Source organism: Eublepharis macularius, chromosome 6 (assembly GCF_028583425.1).
Source record: "Eublepharis macularius isolate TG4126 chromosome 6, MPM_Emac_v1.0, whole genome shotgun sequence".
Taxonomy (NCBI): domain Eukaryota; kingdom Metazoa; phylum Chordata; class Lepidosauria; order Squamata; family Eublepharidae; genus Eublepharis; species Eublepharis macularius.
Window position 1 is genome coordinate 61215276 of NC_072795.1, and position 14318 is coordinate 61229593.

A 14318-nucleotide genomic window follows, 5' to 3' on the forward strand; every position below is an offset into this window, starting at 1 on the left:
TTGCTTTTGCTTAATTTCTGTTCTGCATGACTGATGTTCAAAATCTAAACCATGAGTCCTGCTGCAGGATTGACTAGTTAGATCTTCAGGCTGGATATTCCTGGTTTTGCAGTGGGAGCTACGGAGTGAGACTTGACTCTGCACACTAAAACTGGGCTCCCATTCCTCTCTCTTCTAGGTGATCAGTCAGAATGAAGCCGATTACTTCTTTGACTCCTTGAGACAAGTGACAGACTGGATACGGAAGAACAAGCTTGGCAAAGAGGGTATGGATGGATGGAGGTGGGTGGGGAGCTTAAGTTGGAGTCGTTGTGAGGCGAGTTGTGAGTGCTTGTGACCTCAAAAAACAGCCAGTGTATTTCACAGGATTCATTGCCTTTTTATAGATGTATTGTGATTACCCCCTGGTGTGTTGTCTATATGCAATTTTCTTCTGAATTTCATCTTCTGGTTTTGGGTCCAGCTGCCAAGGTGCAGCAGAAAATTTCCCCCTCTCAATTTATTGTGGTCACTCTTTGGTGAGCTCTTTCTTGCCCTTTTGCTGCTGATTACCTCCTTTCCTGCAGATGGACTGCTGATTTCAGTGAGGGTCAGTCTGCACTAGGGGTATGCAGTTCAGTTCAGAAGTTGGATTAAAATACTGAATTTTGGCTGATTTGGTAAAATCTGCATATTCTAAATAAAAAAAACAAGTATTCTGAATTTTTACTGAATTTTCAGTAAACATTTAGTAAAATTCAGCATTTATTTTCTATGGGAAAATAACTTTGGGGGCAATCTGGTGGGCTGAGGGAAGTAATTTTGCAACCAAACTTCACCAAATTTGTAGGGAACCTACTGCTGAGTCTGACTGTCCTCTAAAGACATCCCCGAAGTTTCATGAAGATTGGACCCTGGGGGCCCATTTGATGGGCTCCCAAAGAAAGTGTCCCAGCCACTCTCCATTATTCCTTATGGGGGAAAAATATTTGGGCCTATCCAGGGGGCTGGGGGTGGCACTTCCAAGCAAACTCCACCAGATTTGCAGGGGGCCTATTTCTTACTGACATCTGAAGACCCCCAAGTTTCAGGAAGATTGGACCCTGGGGACCAACTCTGTGGGCCCTTGAACAAGTTGCCCCCAGCCACTCCATTGTTTCCTATGGGAAAAAGTCAAAGCTGACTCCCATTGCAGAAACACACTGGGGCGAGGCTGCCGTGGTCAAGGCACACTCCCAAATGCAAGCTGAGCTCATCCCAGAGAAAGCCCAACAGGACCAAACTGAAGCAAGAAAATGAAATCCCCCCCAGAACCAAAGTGAAGTAAAGGGACCAACATCTCAACAGAGAATCACACCCATTCCACCCAAACCAAATTGAAGCAAGCAACACAGTTGCAACTTAACCACATTAGTTCTATTTAAAGTAGTAACTACTATTTAAACAAGGTGAATATTTTCCCTCAAATCTTTTTATATTTAACCTTTCAAATGTTTGCTGATTGTCATAAAATTTGTCCTTAATTTTTTTCTCTTGAAACTCACTTTTGAAACCACACCATCTTGGTGCACTGTATATAAGAGAACCTGCCTCCTTTGCTTGTAAATGTCAGATTCTAACTTGGATTCCATAACATTTGATGGAGCTAGAAGTCGCATTTTTTCAAAACTGACAACTGTTTGTGAGAGCAATTTGCAGTGTCTGAGGCATAAATTTTATTCTGACTTGCCCTAAGCGCCATTTGAAAATAGTGAAACCTATACAGGCTGAATTTACTGTACTGCTATTTTTATATGATGTTTTAATGTTTTAATATGAAACGTTTTAAAATGATTTTAAGGTTGTTATCCGCCCTGAGCCCGCTTGCAGGGAGGGCGGAATACAAATATGATATAAATAAATAAAATAAATAAATACTTGCAGGATATTGACTTAAGCCATTGGCAGGCAACAGTTGTCAATGAGACCACATTTGACAAACATTTTTGTGCCATGTAACTGTTCAGTAATTAGTAAAGGGCTCTCTTTAGGGAGGAAAAAGGAACCCTAGCTTTAAAATTCCATTCCAAATTATCATTTTAAGTAGTACCAGTTGAATAGTGTAAATACCTCCAGTTCCACAAATAATTTGTATCCAGACTGAGTACCTCACCTTTCTCACATTGACTAGGGATGTACTGACAGATGAATATATGCTAGCTTCCACTCTGTTTGTCATTAGATGCACCATCTATGTTCCTCTACATATCATTGGAAGGAGCAATTAGAGTAGTGTGTTTGCAAAAGACTATGTAAGAGACATTTGCATTTGGTTGAAATTCAAAGGCATAAGCATAATCATTCTTGGACTGCGGGGGTGGGGCAGCGGGGAGAAAAGGTTAGCCTCCCCCCTCTCCTTAAATATTACAACTGTCTTTTATAGTGGTTCCTGTGACTGTGAATTACCAGGTATATTTCATGAGAAAATTATGGCTCAGTGTGACTCCTGGGAAAGACTTGAAGGCAGACTGCATCTTCCATTACCACCAGGTAACTGGATTAATGGCTGCAGCATGCCGATGGTGGTGGTGGTGAAGTATTTTGCTTGGTGTAAGAACTGCTTAGATAGGACAATTAGTGGGAACTAGGAGGATATCTATGTGATATGCAAGTGTGATTAAGTACAGAATCTCTAGAATTTGGCAGTAAAAGTAACAACATTCTTCCCTCTTGTTACTGGGCAGGGGTAGCTGTAAGGGCAATGCCTAGAGCTAATGGAATTTGGGTACCTGCTTCAGGGATAATTCTGCACTGAATTATAGGCAACATTTCTTCCTACTGAAAGGTGATGGACCAAGGAGGCAGTCAAATATCTGCCTGAAGAGTGTTCTGGCACAGAAATCTCTCTTATCTTCCATTTTGTACATTGTATTAAACTGGAAGCTTGGAAGAAATATTCTAAAACAAGGTTCAACATGGACTAGAACTCTATTCCAGTTGAGAGGGAATTGTGTGAACACACTTGCTTCGACAATAGGGTGGTTTTACATGGTGGTCAGGTTGCTAACGTAATGGTGTGTGAAATCACTCTTGCAATGAAGATTCTAGTTGACAGAGGGCAATCTGTTTTCTCTCCATTGTTATCTGTGGTTTCCTTCATACCTAATGTGCATCAAAGCCCCCCCCCTCCCTTCTGTGTTCTCTCATGAACTTCAGGGTTCTCTGTCCACCCCATTTTAATTTTTTTTTAAATTTTGAGAAGCGATCCCTTCCCCTCCCCCTGACCAAAAGATAGGCAGAGGTGTGGGAGTTCTCTTCTGTTAAAAAAAATCCCTCCATGAACATGCCTAATGGTACGTAAGAATAATGCAATACCATTTAAAACTTTTTTTTAAAAGCCTCCATGTAATTTCAGAGGCAACTCCAGATATCCCCTTCCTTCTGTTTAAAAGGCAGGTGATTCTCCTCCTGTCCTAACTGCTGGGAAGGGCTGGCCTCTTGCAGTTATCAACAAATGAAAAGAAAAATAGCGACTAGCTCTTCGCTGAAATTCTGCGATTATGCTGTTTCCCCTTCAGACACAAGGAACTCCTTGTGCTGATAGTGTCCTGCCCAGGAAACACCAGTTTTGTACAATAAAGCAGATTTGTGTGTGCGTGTCTGTGCACAAATAGGGAATGACATCATGTGGAAAAATGGAGAGAGAAAGTAATCAGTCAGGAGGCTGAAACATGGGGAATCTGTGGTGTGGAAGCAGCTCAACGTTGCCTTTGCTGGAGCAACTGTTGTTTCTGTGAGCCTTGCAGACTTATAGGGGGGTCATTATGGATTAAGAACACTTTTGTCCCATCTTCCTATTGTAAATCACATTCCAGGCAGTAAACTAGTATGGGCTGAGGATTCACAAGTTTGTGCACTGTGGGTTTTTATGATCCCAAAGAAATCCCCTTTACTCCCAAGTATAACTGGAAGGTCCTCAAACCTGATTCTGTCTGTGACTGTAGGTACATTCACCATCTAGCCAGTAAATATGTTCCCAAGGAGTGGTCTGTTGGGCCTTCATTTTAAAACCAGGGCACTTCAGTGCTGTTTTTGTCAAAGACAAAGGCTTGATTTTCCAGGGACATATCTAATGTCAGCTGTATATGCAACCTTTCCTTCACATATACACATGCCTCAGCAAAACTGCAATGGGGGCGGGGGTAGTGCTTCAAAATGCAGGACGGTTATAATCAGTAATTGCATCTTTCAGGAACTACCCAAGTATCTGCGAGGCTATCACAAGTGCTGCAAAGAGGATGCCGTCCAGCTAGGTGGACTGATCTTCAAAGTTCATTTTAAGGATTGTCAGCAGGCAGCAATCCCCAAAACGCTGAAGGAACTAGTGCCTGAGAACATGATCCGAACAACCTCTCCAGAGGAGTGGAAGAGGGTAAGAGCCCACTGATGAGCCCGGAATCCAAATTGTCATCTCACTTACACAAGTATTGCTGTTGGGATTGTCATCAGTATAGGACAGCGGACCACAGTAGCTGATGCTTCTATTCCAGAGTTCACCAGCCAGTGAAGCCAATAGTGCTTTCCTTGGTGCTTCCCACTTAACACCACCTTTCCAGTGAGATTTCATGCTGAAGAGTCTTTGTAGTCATGACAGCTGCTTCTGCTTAAAAACTGCAGACTTCATGCTGTACCATTTTATTTAGATTTTTATCTCATCTAGTCCTGGAGATTTAAGGAATATATCACAGCATATATTGTTTGTCTGCCATAGCTGTACGCATAACATCCCATCTTTCCTTTGAATCTGAAGATGGGGAAGTGCCTTAGCAAGTAACTCTTGTTATAGAAGAGAACAGGCACTTTCCCCACTTAACTATCGGCAAATCCAATACCGTTTTGACTTAATTACGTTTGTTTTATACAGAGCATTATTTCTGCCTGCAGTAAACATGAACAGAAAACTGAGGAAGAGGCCAAGGTTGCCTTCTTGAAGTCCATCTGTCATTGGCCAACATTTGGCTCAGCCTTCTTTGAAGTGAAGGTGAGTTTCAAAATTTTCATGTCTTTCTGGCTGCTGCCGTATTAAAAGCCTTCTACAGTTGAAAGCATCTGCTACCTTGATGCTTCTTTTAAGCCTGTTTATCCTCTTCAGTATGATACTCAGTTCTTATGATCAATTCTGATTTGACGTCCTGTGTGCATGCTAAGTTCCAGATGTGCATACCATATTCTGGGTCACTTGTGTGAAGGTAAAAGTCCCGTATCAAACTCTGTGTGGGTCTGTTTTTTGTTTTTTTTTGGTATCATTCCAAGTACTAGAAGAATTACTCTTGCCCTGGCATGCAGATAACTAATCTGCACAGTCTGTGTATGGCTATGAATCACTCAACCTTCTTGGATGTGACACCCATTGGCTGGAAGTGGATAACAGCAGAAGCAGTCATGAAAAGCAGACCTTAGAATTACATGCCAAAAAGTACCCCACATCAGGATACTGTAGATAAATTACCTGCATTTACAGAGCGCTACTTAACATGCATACTTAATGTAATGTTTTTCAAAATATGAACACTTGCAGGAAAATGGTTTGTGGGAAGAGGATGACCATCAGCAATTATTAAATAGTTATGATGTACTCCACGTCCAAATTTCTGCCTGCTTTTAGGGGTTCTAGATAACTTGATATAGTTTACAGGGTGGTATTAGTGATCTGTCATTTTTCTGCTTTTGATTGTTTTTGAGTCAGAAACTGCACATGCACAGTAAGTCAGTTTTCACTGTGTCTTTTTTGCTTAGAGGTTACTGATGTACGACAGAGTATATGCAATTATTGTCATTGTTCTTTTTTATTGTTAAAATATTCTTCAGTTCATATTTTTCATATACTATGATATTGTTGCTGTTGACAATTCTGCTGAGCAAAATATTTATTTATTTATACCTCACATTTCCTTTTGGCTCAAGTTTTAAGCCTTCCTCCAACCTAAGGAGGTTTTTTACGTGGCTTTTCTGTTGGAGGAAGAGCCACTTAAGTTGGAGGAAGGCCCCTTTGGGTAAAAAAAAGCTACTTGAAGTATGGTTGGATCCACCCAGTTATTTTCTTTGCTGTTAAAATAGTATCATCTTCAGAAAAACCAACAATTCTGTAAAAAATCTGATGAAAATCTGGTTCAGGAGAGGATGGTTGAGATTGGAGGACCCTTCAGTCTCTTTTTGCCCACCGTTTTCATGCTCCAGGTGATGCCTCTTATGTAACTTTCCCCTCTGGCAGGGTCTCAAAACTGTTAATGAAGGCAAACATGCATTTGAAACTCTGTGGGTGTCAAAGCCATTTGGGAAGACAATCTGGAGTAAAGAGAAGGCAGTTGGGAAAGGGGCACTTAACCATTTCTGTATCCATCAGTTTATTTATTGTAAAAAAAAAAGAATAGCCTTCAGTTTATATATAACACATAGCATCCCATAGATCTTGTGGTTCCTGCACTAATAGAAAGTGAAGGAGAATTAGTGGACATTGAGAATGTTTGTGATCATAAATAGCTCCTTACCAATAGACTCCATTTTTTTTATTTCTCTTTAGCAAACCTCAGAGCCAAGTTTCCCAGACATTGTCTTGATTGCTATCAACAAACAAGGAGTATCTTTAATACATCCAAAGACTAAGGTAAGAGTTCATTTTTGCTGCTTGGCCTCTGGAAAATGCACACATGACCTATGCTAGCCAAGGTCATTAGGAAAGGCCCTCAGGGTAGAAGCATCAGGGGATATGACCACCTTCCTGACTGGAAGCAGGGGATGCACCTGTCTAATTCTTCTTTTGAATAAAGTCTCTATATTGACTAAAGCAGCTAGTTCCAGTTTGAGCCATTTCTCCATTTGCTGTTAAAAATAGTATCACCTTCAGAAAAACCAACAATTCTGTAAAAAAAAATGATAAGCATGAAATTTGTGTGCTCAGGGAAGAGAATCTTGCAAAGTGAGTACTATGATGTGGTGGCTTCCTGGAAGGATGATACATTATCAGAAAGCAAATAAACAGAAACTTGGGTAAGAGGTAACAAAATAAAACAGATGGCTGACAGTACTGTAAAACATTAATAACATTTATTTCAGCATGAACTTTCCTGAGTCAGAGCTCACTTCTTCAGATCCATTTTGGAAGAGAGATAATATTTAAGAGACAGTATTTAAGAAGAGCTTGACCTAAGGAAAGTCATAGGCAGTCCTTACTGAAAACAGCTTCATATAAAACAGTGGTGGTATGTGGTGAGGAGAATGGTAATACTAAGAAGTGTTAGCGCTGAATTGCCTTCTGGAAATTCACAGGCTGATATCCCTGTATAGAAAAATAGAAATTTGCCCCCAGTGAACTATTTTCCCTCTTGTGCCACAAATGTCTTTTCATACAGAAATAAACAATGTATGTAATGTTTATGTTGACTTGCAGGAGATCCTGACAGTTTACCCCTTCAATAAAATCTCCAACTGGAGCAGTGGCAGCACATACTTCCATATGACCATAGGGAACCTGGTTCGAGGCAGTCGGCTTCTGTGTGAGACATCATTGGTAAGAAAAACTTGTGATTTCGGATGTTCTTAAGACTTATGAGACTCCTCCAAAGACCAGTTCAGATATTTACAAATTGATCCCAAGAGAACTGCCAAACAGCAGTTTGCAGTTTGCCAAACAGAAAGATTGCTGCACTGTGGAAATAACACTTGCCCACCATGCAGCAGCAGCTACTTGTGTGCGTTTGGCAGATGACAAATGTTTTGCTGTGCTTGTGGGAATACTACCAAAAATGGCTTTCACCAGCAATGCATCAAGGCAGCTGATCAAAGGCAGTAGTGTCCCTCATATGGACATCCTGTGAATGGAGTGATTTGTAAACATCTGAACCTGCTTTCTAAAAGGAATTTTTTCCCTCAAGGTGTCATGTCTGGAGCAGGATTGTTACCCACCCCCAATGTATGAAAGCTCCAATAAGATTTCAACTGCCTGTTCCCAAGGATAGTGTCAAAACCTTTATTGAGGACTGTTCATTTTTACAAGAAAATTTCATTTCCAGCCTTCTCTAAGCTGTATGGTGAGGGGGGCATGGAGTGTGTGCTTACTTGGTGCTGGGCAGCAGACAACTGAACCCTAGCTGCTGTACAGCATAGAGAGATGTTGGTGGGACGCAGTGCACCTCGGGTACTATTATGTGCAGTAAATAAATAAGATGCCAAAAATGTTCTTACCACTCTCATTTGCTTTAAAAAAGTAGCTTTAACTACAGAGTTTTGGTGAAAGTAAATATGCCCAGTTCGGGGAATGGAAATTGTTCCCAAGGAAGTCATGTCTGACTCTAACTGAACTTGCTTCTCTGTGGGAGTAACTCATAAGGTCCAGCAAATTAAGTCTTACAAGCAGACCAAAAAAAAAGCTAGTTAATTGTTCTTCTTTGGAAGTGTGAGAGAAAAATCCTACATGGCAGCTCCCTCCCTCCAGTACCCCTTGTGCATTTTGGGGTTTAGACTTTTCTTATCTCAGATCCTCTTTTGGGGATCTTTGTATTTCCCCACTTTTCCTGGACACAATGTGGGGAAGAAAGTGGGAGGAGGAGAAAAGAATTCTGAACAGGTAAGGTTGAAGATGGAGCAGGGGGTAGGATGGACGAGTACATATGTGTGCCTGTGGCTTTGGGAAATTGGATGGTTAGGAGCTGTAGTCTGGATTGTGACAACTAAATTAGTAGGTGGACTACTTGCTAGGGTGCTTGGTATTATGATTGGAGGGGAGTTTCTCACTCCTTCCCACCTGTAGGTTCCTTCAGTAGCTACTGCCACCATTTGGGAACCTTTGTGCATGTGCAAAGTGCTAGCAAATGGCCAAGCAGGAGGCTTGTGGGCGAGGCCTGGAGACGGCTTAAAAGATTTTATTGTACTACAGCAGAATATAAAATACAGAAAACACAATCATATATGGGAAGAGCAGTGAGTGCACTAGGCTAACAACTAATAAAAAGAAAGAAAAAGAACAAAGTCTAATATCTAACTATCCCTTGAGGATTACCAAGCAGTACCTGGACATCCTCTGCAGGGATGGGTGTTTGTCACTTGTAGAGGTTGGGCAAGCCTCGTAGCACCCTCCTTCCTCCATCCCTGATAAACCACACATTCAAAAGGCAGCAGCCCTTTTAAAACCCCTCCCTCCAGGGAATGCCCCCTCCGTCCAGGGAGTTTAAACCAGTCCTCCATTGCTAGGTTCATCTCTCATGGAGCTTGTTTTATGATGGCTCTCAAAAGGCTAGAACAACATACATTTATCCATCCTGGGACATCAGCTATAAAAAACATCCTGAGGTGTCAGAGCAAATGGTGTACTACCCTGCCAGGTGTTTATAGCACCTCCTTCCTGAAAGGAGATTTGCTTTCTAGGACTGGATTAGAAAAGGCAAATTATAGGCTGCTTCGACATCTAAAAGGCCTGCAGATATATGGCCTTATCATGACAGCTGGTGGTACTGTTGGGAACAGTTCCGTGATCTGCTAAACTGGCTTGTATCTTTGCAGCCCTTTCTCAGACAGCTGATTACATGTTTTTTTTTCTCCCTCTAGGGATACAAAATGGATGACTTGTTGACATCGTATGTGCAGCTGTTAATGAATGCTGTAAACAAACAGAAAAATCCCAGTCTTCCTGCCTGAGAATGACTATAGTCCATCTTTCACAACTTTGCCAAATCACCAATATCATAGCCTAGAAGAAATTCATTTTAAGTTTGCATCTGTCAGCTCTAATGGCATCTCATGCTGCTGAAGCAGCAGAGCCACATGTGCACTCATGCTGACTCTACAGTTTAATCACTCCTGACTTGATGTACCACTTCAGGGATTTCAGCATAGGTGGCTTTTATTCCAAAGCAATCTCTCAGGGAGTTCAGTAACAGCAGTCTCCTTTCCAGGCTTACATTGGGTTATCTGCCCATTACAAAATGTACATAATTCTCCCCTCCTCTATTTTATCCTCACAAAACCTCTGTGAGAGTTTGAAACAGAATCCAAAGTCATGAGGCAAGCTTCATTATCGATTGAGGATTTGAACCCAGGTTTTGGCCATCCTAGTCTGGTATTTTAAATTTTTTTACCACAATGGCTCACTATCTTAGTCTTTCTGCTTGAGCAGGAAAGAAATGCACCTTGATATGCTCTCTCAGTATGAACCTCAGCACTCCACAGCAAAAAGGTGGCTGTTTACCTTTTATTTGCAGAGGAGTTACATTGAAAAGCAGCAGCATCTCCCTGAAGTGAGGATTCAGGCTGCTCTGTGAATGTTGCCTTCGCTTGAGCGTACTAATGTGTTTCACCACCCTCTAATTGTGTCTAGTTGTCTACCAGTCTGCTCTTCTCACCTCCGAATGGCAGAGATAAAGCCAGCAAGACCACTGGACCCAAATTTGCTCCTGTCTGCTGGAGTTCACACTTATATAAAGTGTGACTATCTTCTCTAGAGAATAAGCACTCTATTTTTTTTAAGTTTTATAGATTGATTCACAGTCTTCAAAGAGACAACAATAGCAGTTAACATAATTGCTGAGTTTTTAAAAAAATTATTCCTTGATCTTTCTGCTGCTTGCTTTGGGTCAAATAATTTCAGCAGGACAACTGGCTTTAGAATCTACGCATCATATGGTCTTTATCTTTTCTGTCTATCACAGACTTTTTAGTTAAAATTGTTCTTATGGTAAAACCATTCCTGTAATTTGAAGAACTGAAAACTCACTCTTGTTTGTAGAAAGGAGAGACCAAACTTGTTCTTCCCAAATCAGATACACTAAGTGCTGTAGGTACATTTACACCAAGTTCCATAAGGGACATTTCAGCAGCTGTAAAAAACCAGCTCTGTTGGCTTTCGCTCTGTCATCTGTCAAAGTAGTTATCTGTTGTGTCTAGAAAAGGGTGTGCAGTTTTTGCAGACAGGCTTTTTGTGCATGTTTGATGGGAGATTAATGTCAGTATCTTTGTGCAGCGAAACAAGTGCCACAGTTTTCAGAGTACTTGACCTCATGCAAGCAGGCAGCCGGCTATCCCACATTTAGAAGCCACTGCTAGCAATGGATTATTTGAAACTAGATGGATCCAGGTAACTGTGAATGCTGATTATTCCCGAATGCTTAAATTCAGTTAGCTGTTTTAATGTTTGATATTATTAATGTTTTATTATCGATATCAAAATTGTTTCCAATTTTTTTTAAAAAAATGCAGAATGGCAAAAGTGCAGATTTTATCTTCTTTCCAGAAATATACACTGTACTAAACAATATAAATCAATAAACTGAAAGATCTTGAAGAAACAATCAGAGTCTAATATTATCATACTCCTAATGCTGCAGTCTGGAAGAAATCCTTACTAAATACCAGTAGAAGTTGTGACTCCATCCTTACTTGATAAACGAAACAGACATTCTGTTTTCCATTAAAGCATAATGGCCCACTTCTGTATTCTTGGAGGCTGAAATATATTTTGTCATATAAACTAATACAGCATGGAAGTGATTGGGCATCACAATAAACCTGGGGCCATCTAACAAGGGTTTCATAGCTATGGAACTCAGGTGTTGCATTACAGACAAGTATGTCTGTATTTACACGTTGCGCACAGAATCTAAAAGAGAGATGCAGCATTATAATCTAGAATTGCTACATCACATAACTTAAAATATGCCTTTGACTTTCCTTATACATTGTTGGGAAATATTTTACAATACCATACCGAAACCTTAGCAGAGCCATTGGGGCCAGCCAAACTGATCTGAGGGGCTGCTTTACCCTCTTGGGTCACCACCTGGCCATTCCAAGTTTGAATGAATGAATGCTAGCTACCAAGCTGGATGGGATGGAAGGTGGCATGGTATAGTCAGATCTTGGAGGCTAAGCATGGTTGGTACTTGGATGGGGGACCACCAAAGAAGACTCTGCAGAGGAAGGCAATAGAAAACCATGCCAGCTTCTCACTTGAAAGCCCCTTGCTGGGATTGCCGTGAGTCAGTTGTGACTTGACAGCATATATGTACGTATCAGACTGGATCCAGCATAAAGTTTCTGCAGATGCAAGGGCTTTCTTCCGCAGACTACAGCAATTTTCCTGTTTTCTCCCCCTTCCACAGCAATTCAAAATGCACTCCAAAACCCTGTTACTGAGCCACTGTGGATGTATTTAGAGCTTCCGTGGGAAGGGGAAGGCAGGAAAATTGTGTTCTGCTAGTAGAAGCCTTTGTGCCAGTAGAGGTGTTAGTCTGATCTAAGTCACCATACCTTTAATAGAATATTCAGACATCTTCAATGGTAATTATATATTCTACTGCAGTAAATTTCTACCCATCTTCTATGTAATGAAAATACAACTTTTTACCAGTAAAGATCTCCCAGCATTTTATGTTAGGTTGTGTCCTATGGCAATTCCACTGGAAACATATCTTTTCCCTTCCCCCAGAGGCACCCCAAACTTCCTGAAGTCATTGCTGGCATTAGGGGACCCACAGACAAAAAGCCACAGGGACTGCAATGAGGAGGGAAAACTGACTAAGATTTAGATATTGATAGGCAAACCCTCTGCTCTCTGGCACAGAAGACCTGCTCCCCTTTGGAGTTTGGAATCATCCCTAAGTATAAAAGCCCTGCCGCTTAGTTCTCATCGCTGTCTTTCCCCCACCTACGCTTTTATGCTCGCACGTTTTTAACGTTTTACCCGCTGAAATTCTGTTTGGGGATTTACAAATACACCCTACCCCAATAGGCTATGTCCTTGTAGAAGGATGCAGCCCGAATCTGAAACTCGTGTTTTATTTTATTGCAACTTTTATGTTCACATGCGGGACTCCTTGATTTGCCCTTTGCTGATCAATCGTCAGGGTCAATCTGACAGAAGATTAGTTTCTTTCTTACTATCAGATCATTGTCCCCACACTACACATATGGTTGCATTGTATTTCTCAATCGCTATGTGGATTAGGGAGTACATGGTTAATTCTGTCGACTGACTTTGCTGTTTTTTTGGTTTTTGCCCTGCTTGATGTAAACTGTTTTATTGAATGCCAATAAAAGGTTGCTGACTGGCTGGCTGACTGGCTAAGATATACCTCCTTCCTCTTCTGTAAGTATAATGTTAGGATGCTGTCACTAAGGAATCTGCTGAGAGACTTCTCAGGTAAACTATGTACAACTTTATTCAGAACAAAGCAGAAAAAGAGAGGCCCATCAGAGTCCTTCATAGCATTTGCCTTGAACAAGCTTATAGAGAGAGCTATAAGTAAAGCCTGATCTGCAACTGCAGTGGAGTCTGGTGCCTTGGAGCTATAATAAAACAGGGAGTAGACTTCTGAATATTACAAATATGACATTAGAATGAACTGAATGTTGGATTTTGCTCCATGACAACACATATACACAGTAATTACTAATGAAAAAGGTTGGAACTGCAATTTACAAATCATTCAAATGCAGGTAAAAGCAATTCAACATTTGTAACTTTTAAAATAACTTTTATTGTGAAGAATTAAAAGATACACAGCAGTGAACTGACATTTGAAAAAATGTAAATGAAATAATACAATGTTAATCCAAAGAGGTGTATGTTTTCGCTACGCAAATCACGAGCAGCAAAAGCAATTACTGTAAGCAACTTTCACAAGTAAAATAGCGTGCACCATACTCTGATGGTTTATTGTGACTTTCTATGAAATAAGACGACTCTTTTTACACAATAATATGCTTTATATGCCTACATATAAGCATTTATATATAACTGATTTAGCCACAGTGTGCCACTATTAATGAAGACTGCAAATAGGAATTGTAAACCTCTAGCAAAATATTTGGCAGCTCCTTGATAACAGAAAGTGCAATTATGTTGCAAAAGTTAATCGTTTTCATTTAGAAAGACAATGATTTCTGGGAGTATTTGATATCTATGAGCTTAAGTGATGCATATATCCATTAAAAAATGATATGAAACTTTTATACTTTAACAGTGTATTATAAGCAAATAATTCTATACTCAGTGCAACATAGCGGAATGATAGCATATACAATATCAATTTTCTGTTTACCATCTCTTTTTGACACTAAGACTGCTTTTAATTTCTGGTTATGATGATGCAAATACCAGTTGTTGTGGTCTGAGAGTTTTACTTAAATTCTCATCAACCATTTTAAAAGAGGAAAAAGTATGCTTCAAGAGATACAGAAAGCACTCCAAAAACCCTTCCTCCCACTCTGAATTGTTTCTCATACTTGTTCATAGCCATGGTTTCCCAATCAACACTTCAGTGTCATTTTTAACATGACTTCTTTCTCTCACTACATGATCTCCAGCCAAT

At 40.5% G+C, this 14318-nt stretch overlaps 1 protein-coding gene across 1 annotated transcript in view; it reads left to right on the forward strand.

Moving 5' to 3' along the window:
- Window positions 1-11659, forward strand: part of MYO7B (myosin VIIB) — a 101714-nt gene extending 90055 nt beyond the window's left edge. Inside the window, exons 43-49 of the mRNA XM_054982519.1 lie at window positions 179-266; window positions 2402-2508; window positions 4211-4390; window positions 4883-4999; window positions 6539-6622; window positions 7406-7525; window positions 9559-11659. Coding sequence (XP_054838494.1) covers window positions 179-266; window positions 2402-2508; window positions 4211-4390; window positions 4883-4999; window positions 6539-6622; window positions 7406-7525; window positions 9559-9648 — 786 coding nt within the window. The 3' untranslated portion in view covers window positions 9649-11659. The remainder of the gene's footprint in view (window positions 1-178; window positions 267-2401; window positions 2509-4210; window positions 4391-4882; window positions 5000-6538; window positions 6623-7405; window positions 7526-9558) is intronic.
- Window positions 11660-14318: the final 2659 nt, after the last annotated feature.